Source organism: Phoxinus phoxinus, assembly GCF_949152265.1.
Source record: "Phoxinus phoxinus genome assembly, chromosome: 19".
NCBI classification, from domain to species: domain Eukaryota; kingdom Metazoa; phylum Chordata; class Actinopteri; order Cypriniformes; family Leuciscidae; genus Phoxinus; species Phoxinus phoxinus.
The window spans coordinates 29,642,044-29,663,366 of NC_136894.1; the positions used below are offsets into that span (position 1 = coordinate 29,642,044).

Below are 21,323 nucleotides of genomic sequence, written 5' to 3' on the forward strand. Positions count from 1 at the left end.
ACAGAGCGACCCCTAAAACGGAAGTTCAAAGACAATATCATAAAGATGGCGGTGCGCTTGTTTCTGTGGCACATAAGGTCTTTAGGATCAGCACTGCTTTATATTGTTTAGTTTGTGTGTTTTGTGTGTCCCGTAGGACACCGCTGCACGCCGCCGCTTACACTGATCACGTGGAGTGTTTGCAGCTTCTGCTGGGTCACAACGGTCAGGTCAACGCCACCGACATGCTGGGGAGAACACCACTCATGATGGCGGCCGAGAACGGCCAAACCAACGCCGTAGGTGAGACACAGGATAGAGATCAGAGATTAAACAGCAAATCAGCACAGTAACAAATGTTTCAAATAAAGTAATAATTTTTTTTAGTTTAAATACACTACCATTCAAAAGCTTGGGATCTGTAACATTTTAAAAATTTCCTGTGATCAAATCTGATTTTTCAGCATCATTACTCCAGTCTTCAGTGTCACATGATCCTTCAGAAATCAGTATAATATGATGATAAAAAAAACATTTAAAAAAAACCATTTCTGATTATTAGCAGTGTTGACAAAAGTTTTTTCAGGATTATTTGATTAATAGAAAAGAACAGTGTTTTATCTGAAATATAAATGTTTTATATTATTATAAATGTATTTAAAGTCTCTTTTGGTCAATTTAATGCATCCTTGCTGAATAAAATAATTAATTTCTTTCAAATCAAATCAAAATCTTTTCAACCATAAACATGTAAACACAATGTATCTCTTTTCACAGACTTATGTTATATTTATTAACTGTCAAATGCAATAGAAATGTAACAATTAGTTACTTGTCCTTGTAATAATGTGAAGTAACTTCAGTAAACAACATTCCCCAACACTGCCAAACAGTGTTATTAAAGCTGGACACAAAAATGACACAAGTAGATAAAGTGTTATTTTAGAATTATTATTATTATACCGCTATACCAGTATTTGTTCATATTTGGAATTAGCTTTTATTATGTTTTTAGTTTTTAATTTTAGTCTGTTTTAATAACGGTTATGTTAATTTTTAATTTCAGCTGCATTGCAAACTTTTGAATTTCATTAATTTCATAAGGCTTTTCATCAATTTTTTTATTTTTTTGTTTATTTATGTTATTGAGTTGCTGTGGATCAAGAGGGCGATTGAGTTCCTGTATCACTAAACCAGATGTGTTGTTATCCGGGTCTGAAAGCAGCTGGATGTGTTGATGCTGGTCTGCTTGTGACGAGTGTGTTGATGCTGATTTGGTTGTGACGAGTGTGTTGATGCTGGTCTGGTTGTGACGTGTGTTGGCAGCTGGATGTGTTGATGCTGATTTGGTTGTGACGTGTGTGTTGATGCTGGTCTGCTTGTGACGTGTGTGTTGATGCTGGTCTGCTTGTGACGTGTGTTGATGCTGGTCTGCTTGTGACGTGTGTGTTGATGCTGGTCTGCTTGTGACGTGTGTGTTGATGCTGGTCTGCTTGTGACGTGTGTGTTGATGCTGGTCTGCTTGTGACGTGTGTGTTGGCAGCTGGATGTGTTGATGCTGATTTGGTTGTGACGAGTGTGTAGGTAGCTGGATGTGTTGATGCTGGTCTGCTTGTGACGTGTGTGTTGATGCTGGTCTGCTTGTGATGTGTGTTGATGCTGGTCTGCTTGTGACGTGTGTGTTGATGCTGGTCTGCTTGTGACGTGTGTGTTGGCAGCTGGATGTGTTGATGCTGATTTGGTTGTGACGAGTGTGTTGTTTCTGCAGAGGTGCTGGTGAGCAGCGCAAAAGCAGACTTCACACTACAGGACGCGCACAGAAACACAGCAATGCATCTGGCCTGCAGTAAGGTACAAACTCAACGATGAATACTGACTTTACATGAGAGTCCAGCATCTAATGTCAGCTTACTAAGACATTATTGGCAGATATAGAATAGCAGCTGACTTATATAAGTCTGTTATGACAACAAATGCACCAAATTTTATATTTTTGGGCCTCTGAATCAAACTGAGGTGTTTTTTCCTTCCATATTTTCACTATGTCAGACTATATGAGCCATAAAAGACGTAAAATGTATCAAATGTGATATCAATGGATCATTTCAAAATTTAGATTTTTAAATGTTTTCTTTTGTCCGGGTTAATTACCACGATCCAGCAAAAGGCTTTTCTGTTCATATGGTATCTAGCATGTCTTCTACAGCCTTGCGTGCACTCGTACTTTGTGGAAATGCAAATCTAGTTTCACGTGTATTGTTTCTGTTTTTAGGGGCATGAAACCAGTGCCTTGTTAATTCTTGAGAAGGTCACGGACAGAAACCTCATCAACTGCACGAACGCAGCGCTGCAGACGTAAGTTTGCTCTCTTCACGCATGTTCTCCTCCTCTTCCTCCTCCTCCTCCTCCTCATCTCAAGATTAAAGAGAGCCGCTTCTCTCTCTCGTGTCTCAGGCCGCTACACGTCGCGGCTCGTAACGGGCTCACGGTGGTCGTGCAGGAGCTGCTGGGTAAAGGAGCCAGTGTCCTCGCCGTGGATGAAAACGGTGAGCGTGTAAAGTGTTTTAAAACACAGCTCACTTTTCATCAAAGCAGAATTATTATTATTATAGATGACTAAAAAAGTAATGCCATAAAAAAAATACTTGCACAAAAACTTGCCACGGCAACATTCTCATGTTTGTTTAGTTTAACTTCCACTAAAACTGAAATAAAAATCAATAAAAAAAAACAATAGACATTAAAAATCTTTTAATTAATACTTTTATTTAGTAAGGATGCATAACATTTATCAAAAGCGACAGTAAATTCAGCTTTGCATCACTGGAATACATTTTGAAATGTATTGAAACAGAAAACTGTTATTTTTAATTGTAACAATATTTTACAATATTACCATTTTCACTGTATTTTATTTATGGTTAAATAAATGCAGCCTTGATGAGACTTTTAAAAACATTAAAAAAAATAAACTTTCTGACCCCGGACTGTTGAACGGAAGTGTGCTTATGGGTAAATTCCAGGCAAACTGAACTGCTGATAATATTATTTCTGTACAATAAATTTGCATCATGTAAATTGACATCAGCACAACATTTGCATTACAACATTGCACTTTGTGTGAATGGTTACAGGCACAATGTAGCATGTTGGTTTTGACCACTTAATGTGTTATATTATAGCGGTATATAACTGTCATATGGACATAACTTTGACATGCTCATGTAAATAAATATATGCTATAGAAATAATCATGAATTGAATTGAATCTCATGTTTCCCAGGTTACACTCCAGCTTTGTCTTGTGCCCCGAACAAAGACGTGGCCGACTGTTTGGCGCTGATACTCTCCACCATGATGCCCATCTCTCCCAGCAGTCCCAGCACCATATCAAGCCTCACGTTTACCACCATTAACCATTACTCCAGCCCATCCAAGGCCGTGACCTTTGACCCTTTACCCATGCTGCGTCCCGAGCACGTCTCCTACCGGAAATTCAACAGCCTGGGTCGCGAGGACGGCCTCATCGTCCCCGATGATGAACTCAATGATTCAGACTCGGAAACGTACTGACGACACACTCTGTCCCGCCCCTCAGTGTCTTAAACTCTCGCCTCATTGGCCGAATGGTGACTATGCGAATTAGGGTCGTCCCTCAATGACCGGTGCGTCCGAAAGTCTCAGGAGAAAACGGAAAAACAGGAAAATAAGTGGCCAACACTGCAGTTTAACCAGTCTATTTCTGTTTCTTCCCTACAATGTCAATGTTTAAACTCTCAAGCATCTCTAATACTCTTTATTTAAAGCCAAATTCATTGTGTTCTCCTTTATCAGAAGAAATGGCCTGTTATTGCCAGCATTTATGTGAGGCGTGAGAAGGCAATGGATTGTTGTGACTGCAGAAGACGTCAGGGACCAAGAGCTGCAGACTTCTCCTCCAGCTTTACTTTTAATCCCCGTTCGTGCATGAAGATTGACTTTAGATTTGCATCATCATGGATTATTTATTATTAAGAAACATGAAGACTTTCAGGATCAAACGGAGTATTTATTCCTCTGCTGTTGTGAGGAATTACAGCGTTCTTCCTGGTGTGTGTGTGTGTGTGCGTGCGTGCGTGCGTGCGTGTGTGTGTGTGTGTGTGTGTGTGTGTGTGTGCGTGCGTGCGTGCGTGTGTGTGTGTGTGTGATTATTTTATAATTCAGATACAATGAAAAGATCAAGTGTGTGACTTGACCTTTTGGTACATTGTTAATAATAATTAATAATTCTAAATAAATCTTTTGCCATAAGATTCTACAGTGTCTTTTTATTACAGAAACTTGGCAAATATTTAAATTATATAAAATTATGTATTATTGACATTATGTGTGTTACAGATATATAAGAACATAAATTAGTCTGCATACAAGAAAACATTTTATTTATCCAATCCAATAGTTTTTGAATCGATTGATTGATTGTTTCCGATTTCTATTTAATATTTGCGTATAATGTATTTATTGTCAGAAATCTTTTGACCTCATTTAATGTTCTGTATTATCTATTTTTAATATTTATATATTAGTTTTCTTTTCAGGTATCTTTTTCACTCCGTTTAATGTTCCGTATTGTATATTATTGAAGTATATTTTGCAAATACTGTAAATTTAAATATTTTGTAAAACCTTAATGCCCAGAAAGATTCATTTTTGTAGGTAAACACCAGTCGATAATTGAGTGTCTCTTTCACTGTTATTTATCAGTGCACATCATTTTATAAATTCATGTGCACCCATAATCTTCAATCAGAATAACTTCCCCTCCTTCTTGCATCATCTCTTCTCCTCTCTGATGACGAGGGCGGGGCAACCTGTCACTCACATGAGATCCACCAATAGCAAACCACAACCATCCAATAATTTCCTGGTGGACAAAATCAAGCTCCGCCCACATTTGTTCTTGTTTGCAAAGACGTTTCACTTGGATATACGGCACAATAGGGAAAAAATACTTTTTTTGCCGACTTTAACCACTGCTAGTCTCTTCAGCTTTAACAGTTAATTCAACTCAAAAATGAAAGCTTTCTAATCTTTTACTCACCCCGATCTGTGGCAAAGAGAAAGATTTTAATTTGAAATTTGGGTCTGTTTCTCACATAAAGCAATTGTATGACTTAAGACAACTTGAAATATAGCATAAGAATATTTCTATAAAAAATTATTATTTATTTCGCTGTCCTCAGCTTCCAGTTATTTTAAACTAAAAAACAGCTTATGCTGCTTGATATTGCAAACAGGTATTTATTATCATATTATTTTAATGTTTTGTCATAATTATAAACACACTGGCTTGTAAATAGTTTTACCATTTACTGCACGTTGTTATTCTTTTAGTTATTCACCTATGAATCAGAAGTCTTGCACATTCACAGAATATAACGTTGCAAAATAAGGTGATATAAGAGCATTAATATTCTTAAAAACAGTGTTAATTATAGTTAAAATGATATAGGCTTGGAATGAGTTTTTATTAAAAAGTTATGACAGAATTTTCCATTTTTGGGTGAAGAAATGCAGTTCAATAAGATGAAATGATCTAATTGGTGTTATTCGTAGTGCACTATAATTAGTGTCTATGAAAGTTTTAATCATTGTCCTTCTCATAGTGTCTCCCGTACAGCACAGCTGTTACGAGTCCAGCGCTCATTCCCGTCCGGCTCATGTAAAAGCGGTTTCCTCTCTCCCAACCAGAATGATCCGGAATATCCAGAGTCATCCCGTTACCCAGAATTCCAGGGAACACATGTCGAGTCGTAAAGGTCCCCGTCAGCCTGAAGTCCACCGGTGTACGAGCGTGTTCGGTTTCTTCTCCGCAGCTGCTGTGATGTTCACCTGTGCACTTCACCAGAGCGCAAACCTCCAGGTAATACGTCCCGTGCACCACATGGAGGCCGTCGAAGACGCCCAGCGCGTAAAACTCACGCGTGTCGGACCTCCGGAACAGCAGGTGGCAGCAGACAGAGCCACTGCAAATGCTAATGTTCCTTTTACGTCCTCGCAAAGGGACCAAAGTGAAATTATCATACATCATGATGGAGGTAAAGGATGTAGATGTAGCTTCATGTTCACATTCAGGGTCCGTTTGGCAGTACTTTACACCATCATCTGCGTCAAAGCTACTTGTAGGCCAAACATGCATCTTTTCTGGTTCTTCTGACCTCAGTTTCTCTTTTGGATACCCAGAAAATGGCACCAGTGTAGGCCATGCTGCATCCCCAATAAAAGCTGGATCCAAAACTGGCACTCTACGCACCAGCAATTTCCCAGAATCCCCCTTCATATCATGATGAATGAGCGAATCCCATGGCGTGAAGATGCCGCTGCCGGTTATGCCATACTGAGCGGCTCGGATGTTGGCGGCCAGCAGCGTGACGCCCGTCGCGTGCGAGAACGAGCGCTGAAACTGTACGGCGGCCAGCAGGGGGAGCTGGTTCATCCACGCGGTGGGATACACGATCTGCCGGACGCCCATGTCCTTTACTAGAGTCAACGCCGGGTCACGGAACAGAATGTCGAAGCACGTAAACACACCGAATAAGCCTGCGAACGGTGTGGTGAATGTGACATACTTCCACTCTGGTGGAGCGTCAAACGCCGCCTCAAAGTACAAGTTCTGTTTGTGATATCGGGCCACGATGACACCCTGGTCACTGAACACCACGTTGGTGTTGAACTGGTACTGGCCGTCCGCAGGACAGAGAGGGTCGGCGGTTCGGTTACAGCTCTGACGGGACGGCATGTTGGCCACCACGAAGAGACGGTTCTTATGAGCCATACAGCTGAGGCTTTTGAGGACCTGAGAAAGAGACAACTGTGAAAAAAGTGGCACTCATCATGTCAAATGATTCCTAAAAAGGATGATAAATATCAGCTTTGTACCTCAGTGTCTGGAAATCTGTGTGGATCAGCACATGGACTCCATGTGACCTCCTGAGGGTCGGGAACGGTCTCCAGATAACCAGCAATAGAAGCTCTGGTGAAGTTGAACCCATGGATGGCGTCTTCTGGAAACACTATGATCTGGGCACCCTGTTTAATACATGATATATAAACGTTAAGGGCCCTGTAGATATAATTTACGAATGTCTGTGTATCCACAGTTAAAAGACTTAACGAACATGCATTTTTATGGTTTAATACAATCCTTTCACATCAGCACCGATTACTAACACTAACTTTTAAGCAAACTAGGATCTCATTCATAGTGCTTACGAAATGTTATTGCTGCTTATTGTTGTAGGGTTTATAAAAATGTTTGGTTCCACGCCATTTTAAGGGTAGTTTTATCTTAGAAAGGAGATCAGAAACTTCTTCATGTGCAAGCGTTTGAGAACCTTTTGACAAAACGATTGGAAAGCACTGAGAGATGTCTATCACTATAGAAGTTGTGACATTTTCTGGCTTTAATATTATGCATAGTTTGCATGGTACGTGTTTAAATGGGTACAAATTATTATTGCATTCCTTTTATTGTTGTCATTTGATCAGTATGAAGCTCTCACTCACACACACTTTCTGTCAGTGTACCTGCTGTGCTGCCAGCACTGTCTGCTCTTCAAACACACGCAGGTTCTGCTTCATGTGCTCCAGGGCGGGTCTCCGGTCCAGCGGGACTCTGGGGTTCGGGTTCAGCCGCACTCGGTGCTCGTACACCGCCGCCACATACGACGGATGGTCCGCGGCGAGGATGAGGTTCAGACCGCTCAAACAGAGCACAAACCCGGCGAGCCCGAGCGCCATGAGGAGGGTGGACATGGAAACATGTGGGTCAGTCTGTCATGAGCTCAAAAGTTCAGGTTAATCATTGCAAATCTGTCATGGATTTAAGAGGTCTTAGCGTGGTTATAACACAATTTGACACATTAGGTGACTTAGAAAACAAGAACGTTTTCTAAAGTTAGAAATGTGTTGCTACTTATTTATATCTCTTCGGATAATTTACATTAGCCTTTTCCTATACAAATATATTTGCATGCACTTGCATAAAAAAAGTATAATAAACAATAGCACGTTGTTGTTGTTAATCGTCTTCCGGGTGACATTACGTCATTCGTTATCCGCGATTCTATTGGTTGGCATGAGCTCCATTTTTGTCATTTGTCGGAAAGATCAAGTGGGAAACTCGGGATTTTCTTTTTTACAAGTTTGGGGTCGTGTCAGTGAGAAACATGGCGGAATACCAGTATTGGTATTTAGTTGTGAGTGAAGTAAGCTAATTGCCTGCGACAAAAGATGATAACATTGTATAACAATATAATAAGCAACGATAAAGTTAACAGTGGCTTCATAAATTAATTAAAAACCTAAAAAAGCAAGATATGCACAGTCTTTGTTCTTCATTTTCTTGAAATAGAGTTAAGTCTTGCTGTATTTTTGTGTAGTTATTTAAGAGAAGGTACAACACCACCATCTTACTCGTACTTGTAAATAACTTCCCAGGAGGACTTGAATGCACCATATGTTCTGTTTTTTTTAACGGTGGGTGGAAAAATACACTTGTAGCTGTATTGTTTACTTAATATGTTGCAAGCTTAATGTAGTGTGTGGCAGCCATATATTGTTATTTAGTAGTTTTTATTAAATTCAGATTGAAATTTGGTGTAAAAATGTCTTAGGCCTACTCTTGGAAAATGAGTCAACAAAGATGTTTAACACTACAGCTGATCTAACCTCTGATTCATTTGGAGATGGATGGCGAAGTTAAGCATATTGCATGGTGGGATATAGCTATCTCATGCAGCGTTATCTTTTCTGTTGTATAGCCTACTGTACATTATGGCAAATGGAGTCTGTCAGATAGAAGAATGACTGCAAACGCTGATCAGACACGAGCTGGTTTAATATGATGCAAATGTGCAGAGACTGCTGCCATTGTTTCCTGCACCTTCAGGGTTTGTCAGCACCATCAATTTAGTGTGTGTGTGTGTGTGTGTGTGTGTGTGTGTGTGTGTGTGTGTGTGTGTGTGTGTGTGTGTGTGTGTGTGTGTGTGTGTGTGTGTTTTAAGGGAGATAACCATTAAAATGTTTTCGAGTGGATGTCAAGATCAGATCCTTTAAAACCCAGACCAGGACTTGACCCTAGATGATGAGATTCAGACCAATTTTAATAAACTCAAATAAAGACAATGCTGCAAGTATTGTACAGAGACCATGCAGATCGGTTATTGAGGAAATAGGCAAATTATTATCAGAAATCTGACACCATGAAGCTCTAAATACACTTTGGATTTGACACGCTCAAGGGTGTGTACAGTGTGAGTATTTTTGTCACCACCAGCATATGTGCATAGCTACTGTCAGTGCTGGTAATTACATAATCAGATTTAAAAAAAAATAAGTACTTGTAAATTGTAATTAGATTAGATTAGATTAAAAAAAATTAATGCGTTATCAGACTACAGTTACTTTTCTATTGATTACATGATTACATGTTATCCTCACAATGGCAGTAAAGTATTTATAAATCATTGATTCGACTTCTTTGTTATATATTTAATTTTCTTGTCTATAAAAGCCTACTGCTTATATAGCTACTGTACGTTCAGAAGATCTTTCAGGTTTATGAAATTACACTCACAAACCAGCCACTAGTCATGTGACTATCATGGAAAACTGAAACCCACAGCATTCGATCACTGGATTTACAAAAATGCAAAAAAGGTCTGCAGTCTAAAAATATTGTATTGTAACAGGAGATAAAGTTACAGCTCTAACACGTTTCGGCTCTTTGCCTTCGTCAGTGTGGATTTACTGAAATTGTCACTGGATTTACAATTATCATTTCATTTTTAATTACCATTTTCTCAACATTGGGACTTTGTATATTTAATCAACTGTTCTTCTTGACTGATGTTGTCATCCGGAGTATCACTTAATTGCTGCGGTTGAAATGCTTTAAAAAGCTTTGGCTTTCTGCACAAGATTACCGGTAAGCTCTGGTGTTGGTATTCCTTTGCCGATTTACTGCAAATTTTCTTTCAAAGTTAATCTTCAAAAACGGGGTGGATAATATATTAGCAACGATGTTTACCTGGTGGATATCGCTGGCTATTTTATCACTTTGCTGAACTCATCATAAACTTAGTGATAGCAAGCCCAACCCGTTTAGAATGAGAATGTGGAAGTGTTTCTCAATTTCTTAGTTTTTTCTTTCTTTTCTGGCAATACAGTGTTCCCCAAAATATGTATTTTTGGTGTTCCACAGACGAACGTTTTGGAGGTACATGAGAGTGAGTAGATTTTGGGTGGACTATCGCTAAGAGGAAGAGACTGACCAAATAAATAATAATAAATGCATCATCCCCTTCCGTAATAGCACATCTCCGCCTCTAGAGAGGGTGTAGTATTCAAATAAAAGCTCAAGCTCAACGCTGGCGTTCACATTAACATCCTTCAAGAGAACCAACAGACACAGACAACAATCATCCGTGGCAAACGGTAAATATGATATTTTATATATATGTTTTATAGGCGATCATATTAGATGCAGGCAATTTTGGGATGTGTAGTTAGAATATATTAATAAAATAGAATATGATTTTAAAAGGTTGAATATTATCATTTTAATTTGTTGTTTGCCTCATCTAAATATAGTGACCTGAATATGGCTTCCAAAACTGAAGTACTGCTGCTGCTAGTGGCTGTAATGATTGCAAGCTATGGTCTTTCCAACGCCACCACCACCAACGGCACCAACAGCACCAACAGCACTGCGGCTCCTCTTTCTCCTGCGGGGACCGTGGGGTTTCCTGGACTTCTGATCTACACGCTCACCTCCACTGCGCTTCTCAAACTCTTCCAGCTCATCTGATCTTCAACTCCCTCAGTCTGAGACTCACATACGGGATGGGATGCACTTTGCTTTCTGGGATGCAGATGTCTTTAAGTATCTTAACACTTAATCTCAGACTGTGTCAGATCACTGATTGTTTTGGAGATACTTACTGTTCTGATCATTAACAGCATAATATTAAAATATAGAAAAAGAATTATGATCGTATAAAGACTTCATATTAAGAATAAAGAAAATCACTTTTGATGACTGATGACTTTATTAAAGGCTTCCACCAGCAGAACGGTTAAGGATGGGCACTTACATGGTATGTACAGTATGTGTCGCATAGGGGTGGGCATTTGAGTAATTTTATTAAGGTGAAAGCTAATAGCCTAACTAATATAAGTAAGCATTTCCCAAAGCCTTTTCAACACAATTAAACAATCAGTACTAAAATAAGAAACTAATTACAAATAATAGGACAAATAAATGAAATGTACAAATCAAAATAAAGATTGTTTTAAGTATTTCCAGGTCTATAACAGAAGATTACTACAGAAATTTAATAAACTAATCAAATGTAAAATTAAAAACTGTATATTCTTCACTGTAAGAATGAAATATACGTTGATTATTATTAAAGCTATACAGAAATGATTCAGTCAAGAGCAGAGAATGATTTTCTCTCTTTTTTTAGTTGAATGTTTGATTAATATTAATGTCAGACGGTAGGAATGTTATCACACATATGATATCAGAAATAGAAGTTAGCGTGACTCAAAAATAAAGATCATACCTGTGGGCAATGTAATAAAAACAAACTGAATAGGCAGATGTGAAGGGGTTATTTCCTCAAAAAGATTTAGATGTTTATTGTCAAATTATAAATTCCTAAAATAACATTAGAACTGGGGATGCACGATATATCGCTCACAATATCGGTATCGGCCGATATATGATAATTCTTAATGTTACCGTTATCGGCCCGATAAGAAAATGTAGTCTATATATTAAAGCTGATAAATAGTGGACTATTTCCTTCAGCTGAGACACTTCAGATGCGTTCTGTTCGCCACTTCATAAAAGGAAAAGCTAAGTGTAACTTGCAAGTATGTCATATATACGCTACATAATATTATAATGAGAACATTATAATTGTGTGTTTGGGACAAGGCTTTTAATGGTGAGACTTTTGGTTTTGTAATCAGCCAATCAAAAAGTATATAAAAAAAGGTTTTAGATTTATCAGCCAATATATCGGTTATCGGTTTTCAAATATAAAAAATTATCGGTATCGGCCAAAATGTTCATATTTGTGCATCTCTAATTAGAACGGATGACTTTTTAATAAAAAAAGTTTAAAAGTTTGTAAATATATATATTTTTTACAATAGTTTAGGCCCTCTCTGGCGGGTCCCCTCTGGTATAATGTGAACATCCCTGATTATCTAAGACTGGAAAATGACAAGCAGGGCTGATAGGCTCTCCTGCACGGGATTGTAAACTAACCAAATGAAATTCGGCAGGTTTCCTTATGCTTACAACAACAAACGAGGGGGAAAAACAGCCGGTTGAAACCAGTCTAAATGTTTTCTCAGCAGTTTGTTTATATATGCAGGGTCTCCTCACCCGAGTCTTGGTTCTTCCTCCTCTAATTTGGGAGTTTTCCTTCCCACTTTGGCTTATTCAAGGGGCAAAAGGCCCTTTTCTTTGTCTTAATCTGTTCATTGACTATATAACAGATTTCATGAGCACCTTATTCAAGTAAATAGCTACATTTTAACATTCAGAGAGATTCTCACTGTTGTTTTAACAGAATTAATGAACAACAAAAGAACAATATAACGCTGTGTGTTGACCTTCAAAAATGTTACAGGTATGATATGCAAACTTTCTTCCTACCGCAAGTTTCACTTTGGCATATATAGTCCAGATTAGTAACCAACCTATGACTAACCAATACCTAATAAGGACTGACAGAACCTCTTCCAGCTTATGTAAAACTTCACACCTGCTCAAAGTCAAAGACTTCCCTGAATATCTAAATAAATATAGTATGTATTATATTGCTGGTTGAAAAACCAAACTGATTTCTTCACATCGGGTCCTATTGTTTAAATACATACTGTAAATAAAAACTACACTGCTGTTTTTAAAATCTTTTGTTCCCAAATATGCTATAAAATTCAATAACTCTGGATTCAAGTCAATGCGATCCAGTGTTCTCCAAAATATATATTTCTGGTGTTCCACATAAGAAAGTTTTGAAGGTCCATGAGAGTGAGTAAATGATAACTGAGACTGAAGAGACTGACCAAATAAATCATAATAAATGCATATTCCCTTCCATCCTGCGGTAATAGCACATCTCCGCCTCTAGCGAGGGTGTAATGTGTAATATTCAAATAAAAGCTCAAGCTCAACGCTGCCGTTCACATTAACATCCTTCAAGAGAACCAACAGACACAGAGAACAATCATCCGTGGCAAGAGGTAATGAATATATTTTTATATATGCGGGTTATGTTTTCTAGGTGACCATATTTGATGCAGGCAATTTTGGGATACGTCTTAGATATAAAATATTAATATAGAGAATATGATTTTAAAAGGTTGAATATTATTATTTTATTTCATTGTTTTCCTCATCTAAATAGTGACTTGATATGGCTTCCAAAACTGAAGTACTACTGCTGCTAGTGGCTGTAATGATTGCAAGCTATGGTCTTACCAACGCCACCAACACCAGCACCGCCACCAGCACCAGCACCGCCACCAGCACCGCCAGCACCCCAACCACAATCAGCACCACCCCAACCAGCACCACCCCCACAAGCATCCTAACCAGCACATTCACCACCACCAACAGCACTGCGGCTCCTCTTTCTCCTGCGGGGACCGTGGGGTTTCCTGGACTTCTGATCTACACGCTCACCTCCACTGCGCTTCTCAAACTCTTCCAGCTCATCTGATCTTCAACTCCCTCAGTCTGTGACTCGCATACGGGATGGGATGCACTTTGCTTTCTGCTTTCTGGGATGTAGATGTCTTTTAGAAATGTTTTTGTGAAAAATTGTTTTGCAGGTACTCACTGCTTTGATAATTATCTGCATGTTATTAAAATATATTTAAAAAAAATTATGATAGTATGAAGACTTCCTATTAAGAATAAAGAAAAACACTTTTGTTGAATTTGCTGATTTTTCTGAACGACCTTCCACGAATGGTTAAGGATGGGCATTTTTATAGGCAAATTATTAAAAAGGGTTATGTATGTGTCACATAGAGGTGGGCATTTGAGTAATTTTATTAAGGTGAAAGCTAATAGCCTAACTTTAAGTAAAAAGTTCCCGAAGACAATTAAACAATTAGTACTAAAATAAGAAGAAAGAAACTAATAAATGCAAGAAAATGTACAAATCAAAATAAAGATTGTTTTAAGTATTTCCAGGTCTATAACAGAAGATTACTACAGAAATTGAATAAACTAATCAAATGTAAAATTAAAAACTGCATATCCATCACTGTAAGAATTAAATATACATTTATTATTATTTATATATATATATATATATTTTTTTTTTTTTTTAATGAACATCAGTCAGAAATTAAGTGTTAACAGTGACATGGTTTAGATTTTTTACCCCTTATCACAGCTTAATGCAGAATAGAAATTACAGAATAGAACAGATAAAAGGGAAAATAAATAACAATTATACAGATCAATAAAGAGTTAGGTCTCAGAGAAGAAAATAAATCATGTTTAGACTTTACAGGACTAGTTTACAACACATAAGACATATTTGGAAGAATACATGTTTATTTTTAAACATGTTTATGTTTAAAACTTTTTTTTAATAATACTTTCTCAGTTAGGGAGAGAAAGGGCCCCAAGTTGATTATTATTAAAGCTATACAGAAATTATTCAGTCAAGAGTAGAGAATGATTCTCTCTTTTTTTGAGTTGAATGTTTGATTAATATTAATGTCAGACGGTAGCAGGAATGTTATCACACATATGATATCAGAAATAGAAGTTAGCGTGACTCAAAAATAAAGTTCATACCTGTGGGCAATGTAATAAAAATCAGGATTGACATTAGATGTGCCAGCTTGGTAGAAGATGTGGAGTGTTTTTAAAGCTTTAAATTCCTTCTCCTCCTCATGGACTTGATGCCTTCAATATACAGTATATATATACAGTAAATTAGGTAAATTTAAAATATACAGTAAATTTAAATATATAAATAAGGACTGCTAATTTGATTAAAATCACAATCTATTGCATGTTTATGTTTGGGTCATCTTGTCCAATGGTCTAGCCCACTGATACGAGGTCCTGGTTTAACTTTGATTACAACATTTTTGTTAAAACCGATTATGCCACTGGGCTGATGAATTCTTGATTCTGGTTAGTTAATGAATGTTAAGATGTGCATTTATTTTTCAGTAAATGCACAGTATTGTTTTAGGTCTGTCCCATATAACTTTCTTACGGCTTACAAAATCAAAAGAACCGAAACCCACAAAGACAATTTGACAGCAAACAAATGACAAAGCAAAACAAATAGGCCTTTCCCTACTAAATTACCATTTGTTGTCTATGGAAATCGTGCTTTCTTTCTTGCACTCTCTCAACCACACAAACACACACATGGAAACATCGCACACAGTTGTCAGGGATCCCCTGTGATTTTATGGATAAAATACAGTAGTTTTGCATCTGAAAAGCTACATGACATAAGGAAAAACCCTGAATCACAAAGTCCTTGTGTACTTGCAAATGACCTGACCACCATTGATGTCACAGCAACGAACCATGATTTGCTCCTTCTAATTGCTATAGCTAGAGGCATCATGTGGTAACAAGAGAATTTTCAGAGAGCATTTGAATGGACAGAATTTGTAGTGCAAGATGATAGATGTGTATTTGCTATAAAAAATAAAAATAACTTTATAGCCAAGTTTTAAGCATGTGGGAATGAAGTGAAAGGAAAGACAGTTGAGTGTTGGAAGGATGCAAATACAGACGTCAGAGTTTTGCATTTAATGCTCAATGATTGTAATCAACCAGTAGCCATGCTATGCTAATGCATCAAATGTACACACACACACACACACACACACACACACACACACACACACACACACACACACACAGAGAGAGTACAAGTAAACATTACCACACACTCAACACACAAAATAAACCCTTACTAATCAAAATAACTGTTTGCAGAACAATATGTGATGGCACATACTGTACGAACACCCTATAAATTATATGCATGGCAATGTGGCACCGCAATTTCACCACACCTAAAATATTTAAAAACTTCTGGCCCAAATAATTTTTAGGGAACTGAAATATTTCCTCTTGCAGATTTCCTTGACAAGTGACTTCAAGTCACTATAGAAAAAACTGTAAATAATAAATCAGCTCCATAGCTGATCCCTAGTGATCAAGAAACGAGACAAAGGAAGGTTATAGCGAGGGAAGGGCAATACAAAATTGCGTCTATTGTTGTGGTCTCCAGCAGTTTGTTGTTTTTTCATCTTTCGACTGTGAAACAACGGCACAGGCTAGTCTCAGCCTCAGACATCATGTCCACGGACCATTGGTTAAACGTCTGATGCATTAGGCACACAACATAGGGTATATGTCGAACGTCGCATGACGAAACCGGAAACCATGGTCTCATCGCATCCGCTTGTCATAGAAAGTGTTAACAGCCGTATGAACTGACGCCGATATCTATGGAATTTTAAGGTAATCAGCTAACCTACCTATCTCACTTTGTTATTGGCGTTTTATTCTATTTAAATATCTTAGTGTGAAGATTTTTTTTTTTTTTTACTTAAGTTTTAAATATCGATCTTCACATGCGAGGGACATTGGTTATGATCATCTTTGCTCGCTCCTTTTAAGTTATCTTGAGTAAAACAGTAAAAAAATGCATGAAGCACATACAAAAGACCTGAACCGGAAGCGATGCCTTCTGTTGTCCGGTTTCGTAATGCGACGTTCGACATAAAGCCTATAGGGAACACTTCAGTAGTTTTGAAGTCGTGATCTGATTGGTTGAATTCTCTCTCTGTGTGTGTGTGTGTGTGTGTGTGTGTGTGTGTGTGTGTGTGTGTGTGTGTGTGTGTGTGTGTGTGTGTGTGTGTGTGTGTGTGTGTGTGTGTGTGTGTGTGTGTGTGTGTGTGTGTTTGTGTTTGTGTTTGTGTGTGTGTGTGTGTGTGTCGCGTTCTTTAACGGTCCGCCTGGAAACAAAGATGCCGAGACGCCAAACCTCCTTATGGAAGAAAGCAGTCGTGTTTACAACTGGGACAATGAAGCTTATTAGGATCAACTAAACGCTGGAAGTATGTGAAGTGAAGTCTATTGGTGAGAGATTGTGTGAGGGGGTTAAAGAGATACCTGCAACTCTAGTTTTTATGAGTGCAAATACATTTATCTGTCATAACTTCTGGAAAGAAATAGCGAATAGAAAGAAAACCTCTCCTCTCACAAACTGTTAATGCATTGCATACTTAATGTACACGAAAAATTTACTAAAATGTCCCTTTTCTTTTCTTCCAGATATCAAGTAGGCTAAGCGTTTTCAGTCATATGTAACCCCTTCAGTGAGTTCAGATGATTTTGTGAATCAACAAAACTTCTTCCCATAGTTTCTCGAAAGATCTTGCTGCAATAATGAAGCCTGTCATTATTAATCCAAAATGTGCTTTGCTGACACCCTGTGGTAGAAGTGTTTATCACCAAGAAGACACAAGTATGAAGTTATATTTTTAAAATCCATTCTCCAAGTTTCGCCAGCACTTCCTTCCAGCGCATTCACATATTGCAGGTAAGAAGGCGATACTGTGTGTTTTCAACATCTTAAGAACTACTAAACATTTTTCTACTTAATGGCCTAATGCTTTTAAATGTGTAGTTTAAAACCAATTACAGCCTTTGATGGCTTGTTACAATATCTTCATTTTCTAACTGAATTACAATGAGCACTCAAATATTTAAATATAGCTGTGTTAAATAACCTGTGAGAAAATTACTCCTCACATTACACATAAATGCAATCTATGGTTACAGCCATACCCTGAATTTGTGTAATTCTGGGACGACATTATTTTGAAATATTAGGTTGCCCAGTTAGTTTGTTGATATTATACTATCATCAAAATGTCCAATAAGCTGAAGGGCTGTTGTGGTTCCAATAAGTCCAATTTCACTTGATTCTTTTTTGGTTAAATATTTTTAAAGAGATTTAAAGGTTAAAGATTCCTTCTCTCTTTAAAGGATAATTCCGGTATTTAAAACCTTGAGTCTATATTGTAGTTTGTTTTGGATGAACAAGAGTGGTGGACAACATTTTTTTGACAATGGTTCCTCTCTCGAGTTTTTGACTATAATAGAATTGGCCATGGACCCATTTAACATTTGAGTCAATGGGCATGTCCGAAAATGTCATTAAAACAGCCAATAATGTTCGTTTACAAAACTGTTAAACTCACCGAGTGGTTAGTGGTGTTCGTTGATGATTATAAACAATATATCGTCGCAATATATGATTCCAATCTGTTTATTTTGCTATAGTGGAACTATTTTTTCAGACACTTCACAACCGTGTAACTTCCGCTCAATGACGAATAAAACACGAGAGAAACTGTATTTCGCAACACTTTTTGTTTCTGGAACATCAACTAACATCACTAATCACTCGGTGAGTTGCACAGTTTTGTAAACGAACATTATTGGCTGTTTTAATTACATTTTCGGACATGCCCATTGACTCCAATGTTAAATGGGTCCATGGCCAATTCTTTTATAGTCAAAAACTCGAGAGAGGAAGCATTGTCAAAAAATGTTGTCCACCACTCTTGTTCATCCAAAACAAACTACAATATAGATTTAAGGTGTTAAATACCGTAACTATCCTTTAATGCTGAGATTCACCCAAAGATCTATATGGTTTAATGTGAACAATTATAATACAGTATTACACGTCTTGTATCATTTGAATGTCTTAGTGTGACTGGTACAGATGTCTCATTCCCAAAAAGGTAAACTTATTAAGAGTTTTAGGGATAACCTGTACACAGGACGGTGTGTCTTCCAGGCAAATGGCATCCGGCTCCCAAAAGTTGTAAACTCTGCATGCAAATTCCCATTGTTGGCACATGTTTACACAGTCTAAAAAAATGCTGGGTTGTTTTAACCCAATTTTGGGTCAAATATGGACAAACCCAGCCATTGGGTTACATTTTTTAATTGTGTTTTTGATCCAACGTTTGGGTTAGTCCATATTTGACCCAAAATTGGGTTAAAACAACCCAGCATTTTTTCAAGTGCATGTGAAAGAAGTTTCTGTTTATATAATGAAATGCAAAAGCTCAGCGATTCTGTAACCCAGACTATCCCGTGATGTGAAGTGTAAGCGAAACACTTCGCATCATGTAGTACATTATAATGTCAGTTCGCATCTTCTCTCTTTATTCCAGAGCATTTGATGTTTTTCTATTATCTTTGAACTGATTATGAAATTGGCATGATGCATTTACCTGACATAATAAATTGTTCTCACATTTAATGATTGTAAACATCTGATGTTATTCTAACTGACTCTGACATTATTTTCAGTAAAGAGTTAAAAAGGATAGTCAAACATTTGCTCACATTTAATGATGCGCAGATATCATTAAAAACTTTTCATTTATGGAGTCAGATGAAATAACGAGGTAATGCATATGAAAAAATGCATTTCATTTAATCACATTACTTCGCCACGAGGAAAGACAGTAACGCGCATTCCTTCCCCCGCTGATCGCACGCCTGCATTGGGCCGATTGAGTCGGGCTTATATACACACTTAAAAAACTAAAGTATACTTTGGGCTTTAAACTGAGATCCAGAACAAGAATATCCCAAAGATGAAAATTTTGTCATCATATTCCTACCCCCATGTTATTTGTTATGTGACCCTGGACCACAAAACCAGTCACATGGGTCAATTTATTGAAATTGAGATTTATACATCATATGAAAGCTGAATAAATAACCTTTCCATTGACGTATGGTTTGTTAGGATAGGACAATATTTGGCAGAGATGCAACTATTAGACCTATTTTGCCTATGCAAAAAAATCTAAACATTGAGAAAATCTCCTTTAAAGTTGTGCATTTATGTTCACGATTGTGCTGCATTCACTCACAAAAATACATGTTTTATATATTTACGGTAGAAAATGTACAAAATATCTTCATGGAACATGATCTTTACTTAATATCCTCATGATTTTTGGCATATTGTTGGCTATTGCCACAGATATACCCGTGCGACTCGTGACTGGTTTTGTGATCCAGGGTCACACATAGACAATCATTTGGGTTTTACACAACATGCGGATTAGTAAATAATGACAATTGTTGTTTTTGTGTGAATTATCCCTTTAATTTTGAGACTGAGACGGCCGATGAGGTCCGATGAGATCTCAAGTCCAAGATCACAAGATCAAGACTCTCTGTTTTGGAATAAAAACGTGTTACTGAGTGAAATCACAACAGTGGGAAGAGACTCAAGCTGTGAGCATCTGTTTATTACACAAATAATAATAAGAACTTTGTGCCACATCGATAACATCATGATAACGAGATACACATTGAGTATAAATATATAGCTTTGAACAACACGAGTCCCTCGTTACGTTATGACCTGTGGAGTAAATCTAAGACGATAGAGAAAGTTCATCGCACAACGCCGACAGAGTGAAAAACAAGTGCAGAAATCTCCGGCTAAGGCTGGCGTCCCACTCGCCGCTGTTCAGTCGGGAGAATCAGGCGACATATTCACACACTTAGTTTATGCTACAACAGTTTGTAAGTGTGTCATCAACACCAAACAAAATGGAGTGAGCTAGTGAGACGCCGCGGCAGAAGATACAATACAAACAGTGTCCATTCACAACACGAACATTTCAGGAAGAAGACGTGAAGAACATCCACTCAGTGATGATGAAGAGTTCCCAATCACTTCATAGCTGATGTCTGCATGGCAATTAATACTTTCATGGTTTTCTGGTTCTCAACCAGTCTGAGATGAGATGTCCGTAACACTGAGATGATAACAGATTCACACAATGGCTCCTTCGTCATACTGTAGTGTCAGGTCCGTTCCCCTGTGCTGAGAGTTAAACACTGTTGAGAAGCAGCACTGCTGGTGTGTTGGAGGTCGCAGGGAAAGAGCGAGTGTCCGTGTCCGTGTCCGTGTCGTCTGCGCTTCGGAGAGATAAACTGCGCAGGCTCTTCTCCAGGCGGGAGCTTTTCTGAGCGCTGACGTTGTTGGTTCTGCCAGGTTTGACTTCTGCGCCCTCCGCTCTCTCACCTGTACGAAAGCACAGAGAACTGATCACAATCTGTTCATATTCACTTCACATGAATGTCAGAAATCACATCTTACATTGAAGGTGTACGTTCAGCTTCAGAACAAGTTGAGCCGAGTCGACAGTTTTTGTGATGGCATAATGTTTATTTC

At 37.9% G+C, this 21,323-nt stretch overlaps 3 protein-coding genes across 4 annotated transcripts in view; 1 reads left to right on the forward strand and 2 right to left on the reverse strand.

Annotated features, from left to right (window-relative positions):
- The window catches only part of ankrd28a (ankyrin repeat domain 28a), a 35,219-nt gene extending 30,945 nt beyond the window's left edge, over positions 1 to 4,274 (forward strand). For both annotated transcript variants that reach the window (XM_079591121.1, XM_079591120.1), the window contains exons 24-28: positions 137 to 282; positions 1,748 to 1,830; positions 2,252 to 2,334; positions 2,434 to 2,525; positions 3,263 to 4,274. In XM_079591121.1, the coding sequence (XP_079447247.1) occupies positions 137 to 282; positions 1,748 to 1,830; positions 2,252 to 2,334; positions 2,434 to 2,525; positions 3,263 to 3,552 (694 nt within the window). In that variant the 3' untranslated portion in view covers positions 3,553 to 4,274. The remainder of the gene's footprint in view (positions 1 to 136; positions 283 to 1,747; positions 1,831 to 2,251; positions 2,335 to 2,433; positions 2,526 to 3,262) is intronic.
- Positions 4,275 to 5,463: 1,189 nt separating this feature from the next.
- Positions 5,464 to 9,337, reverse strand: btd (biotinidase). The gene is made up of 3 exons (XM_079591140.1): positions 7,546 to 9,337; positions 6,898 to 7,047; positions 5,464 to 6,814 (listed from the first exon to the last, which is right to left on the reverse strand). The coding sequence occupies exons 1-3, from the start codon at positions 7,771 to 7,773 to the stop codon at positions 5,603 to 5,605; spliced, it is 1,590 nt and encodes a 529-aa protein (XP_079447266.1). The 5' UTR covers positions 7,774 to 9,337; the 3' UTR covers positions 5,464 to 5,602.
- Positions 9,338 to 20,226: 10,889 nt separating this feature from the next.
- sh3bp5a (SH3-domain binding protein 5a (BTK-associated)) overlaps positions 20,227 to 21,323 on the reverse strand; it is a 26,150-nt gene continuing 25,053 nt past the window's right edge. Inside the window, exon 9 of the mRNA XM_079591152.1 lies at positions 20,227 to 21,173. Coding sequence (XP_079447278.1) covers positions 20,980 to 21,173 — 194 coding nt within the window. The 3' untranslated portion in view covers positions 20,227 to 20,979. The remainder of the gene's footprint in view (positions 21,174 to 21,323) is intronic.

Coding starts and splice junctions, on each gene's coding strand:
- btd (XM_079591140.1), bottom strand. CDS start 7,773: ATGTCCACCCTCCTCATGGCGCTCGGGCTCGCCGGGTTTGTGCTCTGT. Junction 7,048..7,545: donor CAGTGCTGGCAGCACAGCAG/GTACACTGACAG, acceptor TGTATTAAACAG/GGTGCCCAGATCATAGTGTT. Junction 6,815..6,897: donor ACAGATTTCCAGACACTGAG/GTACAAAGCTGA, acceptor TCTCTTTCTCAG/GTCCTCAAAAGCCTCAGCTG.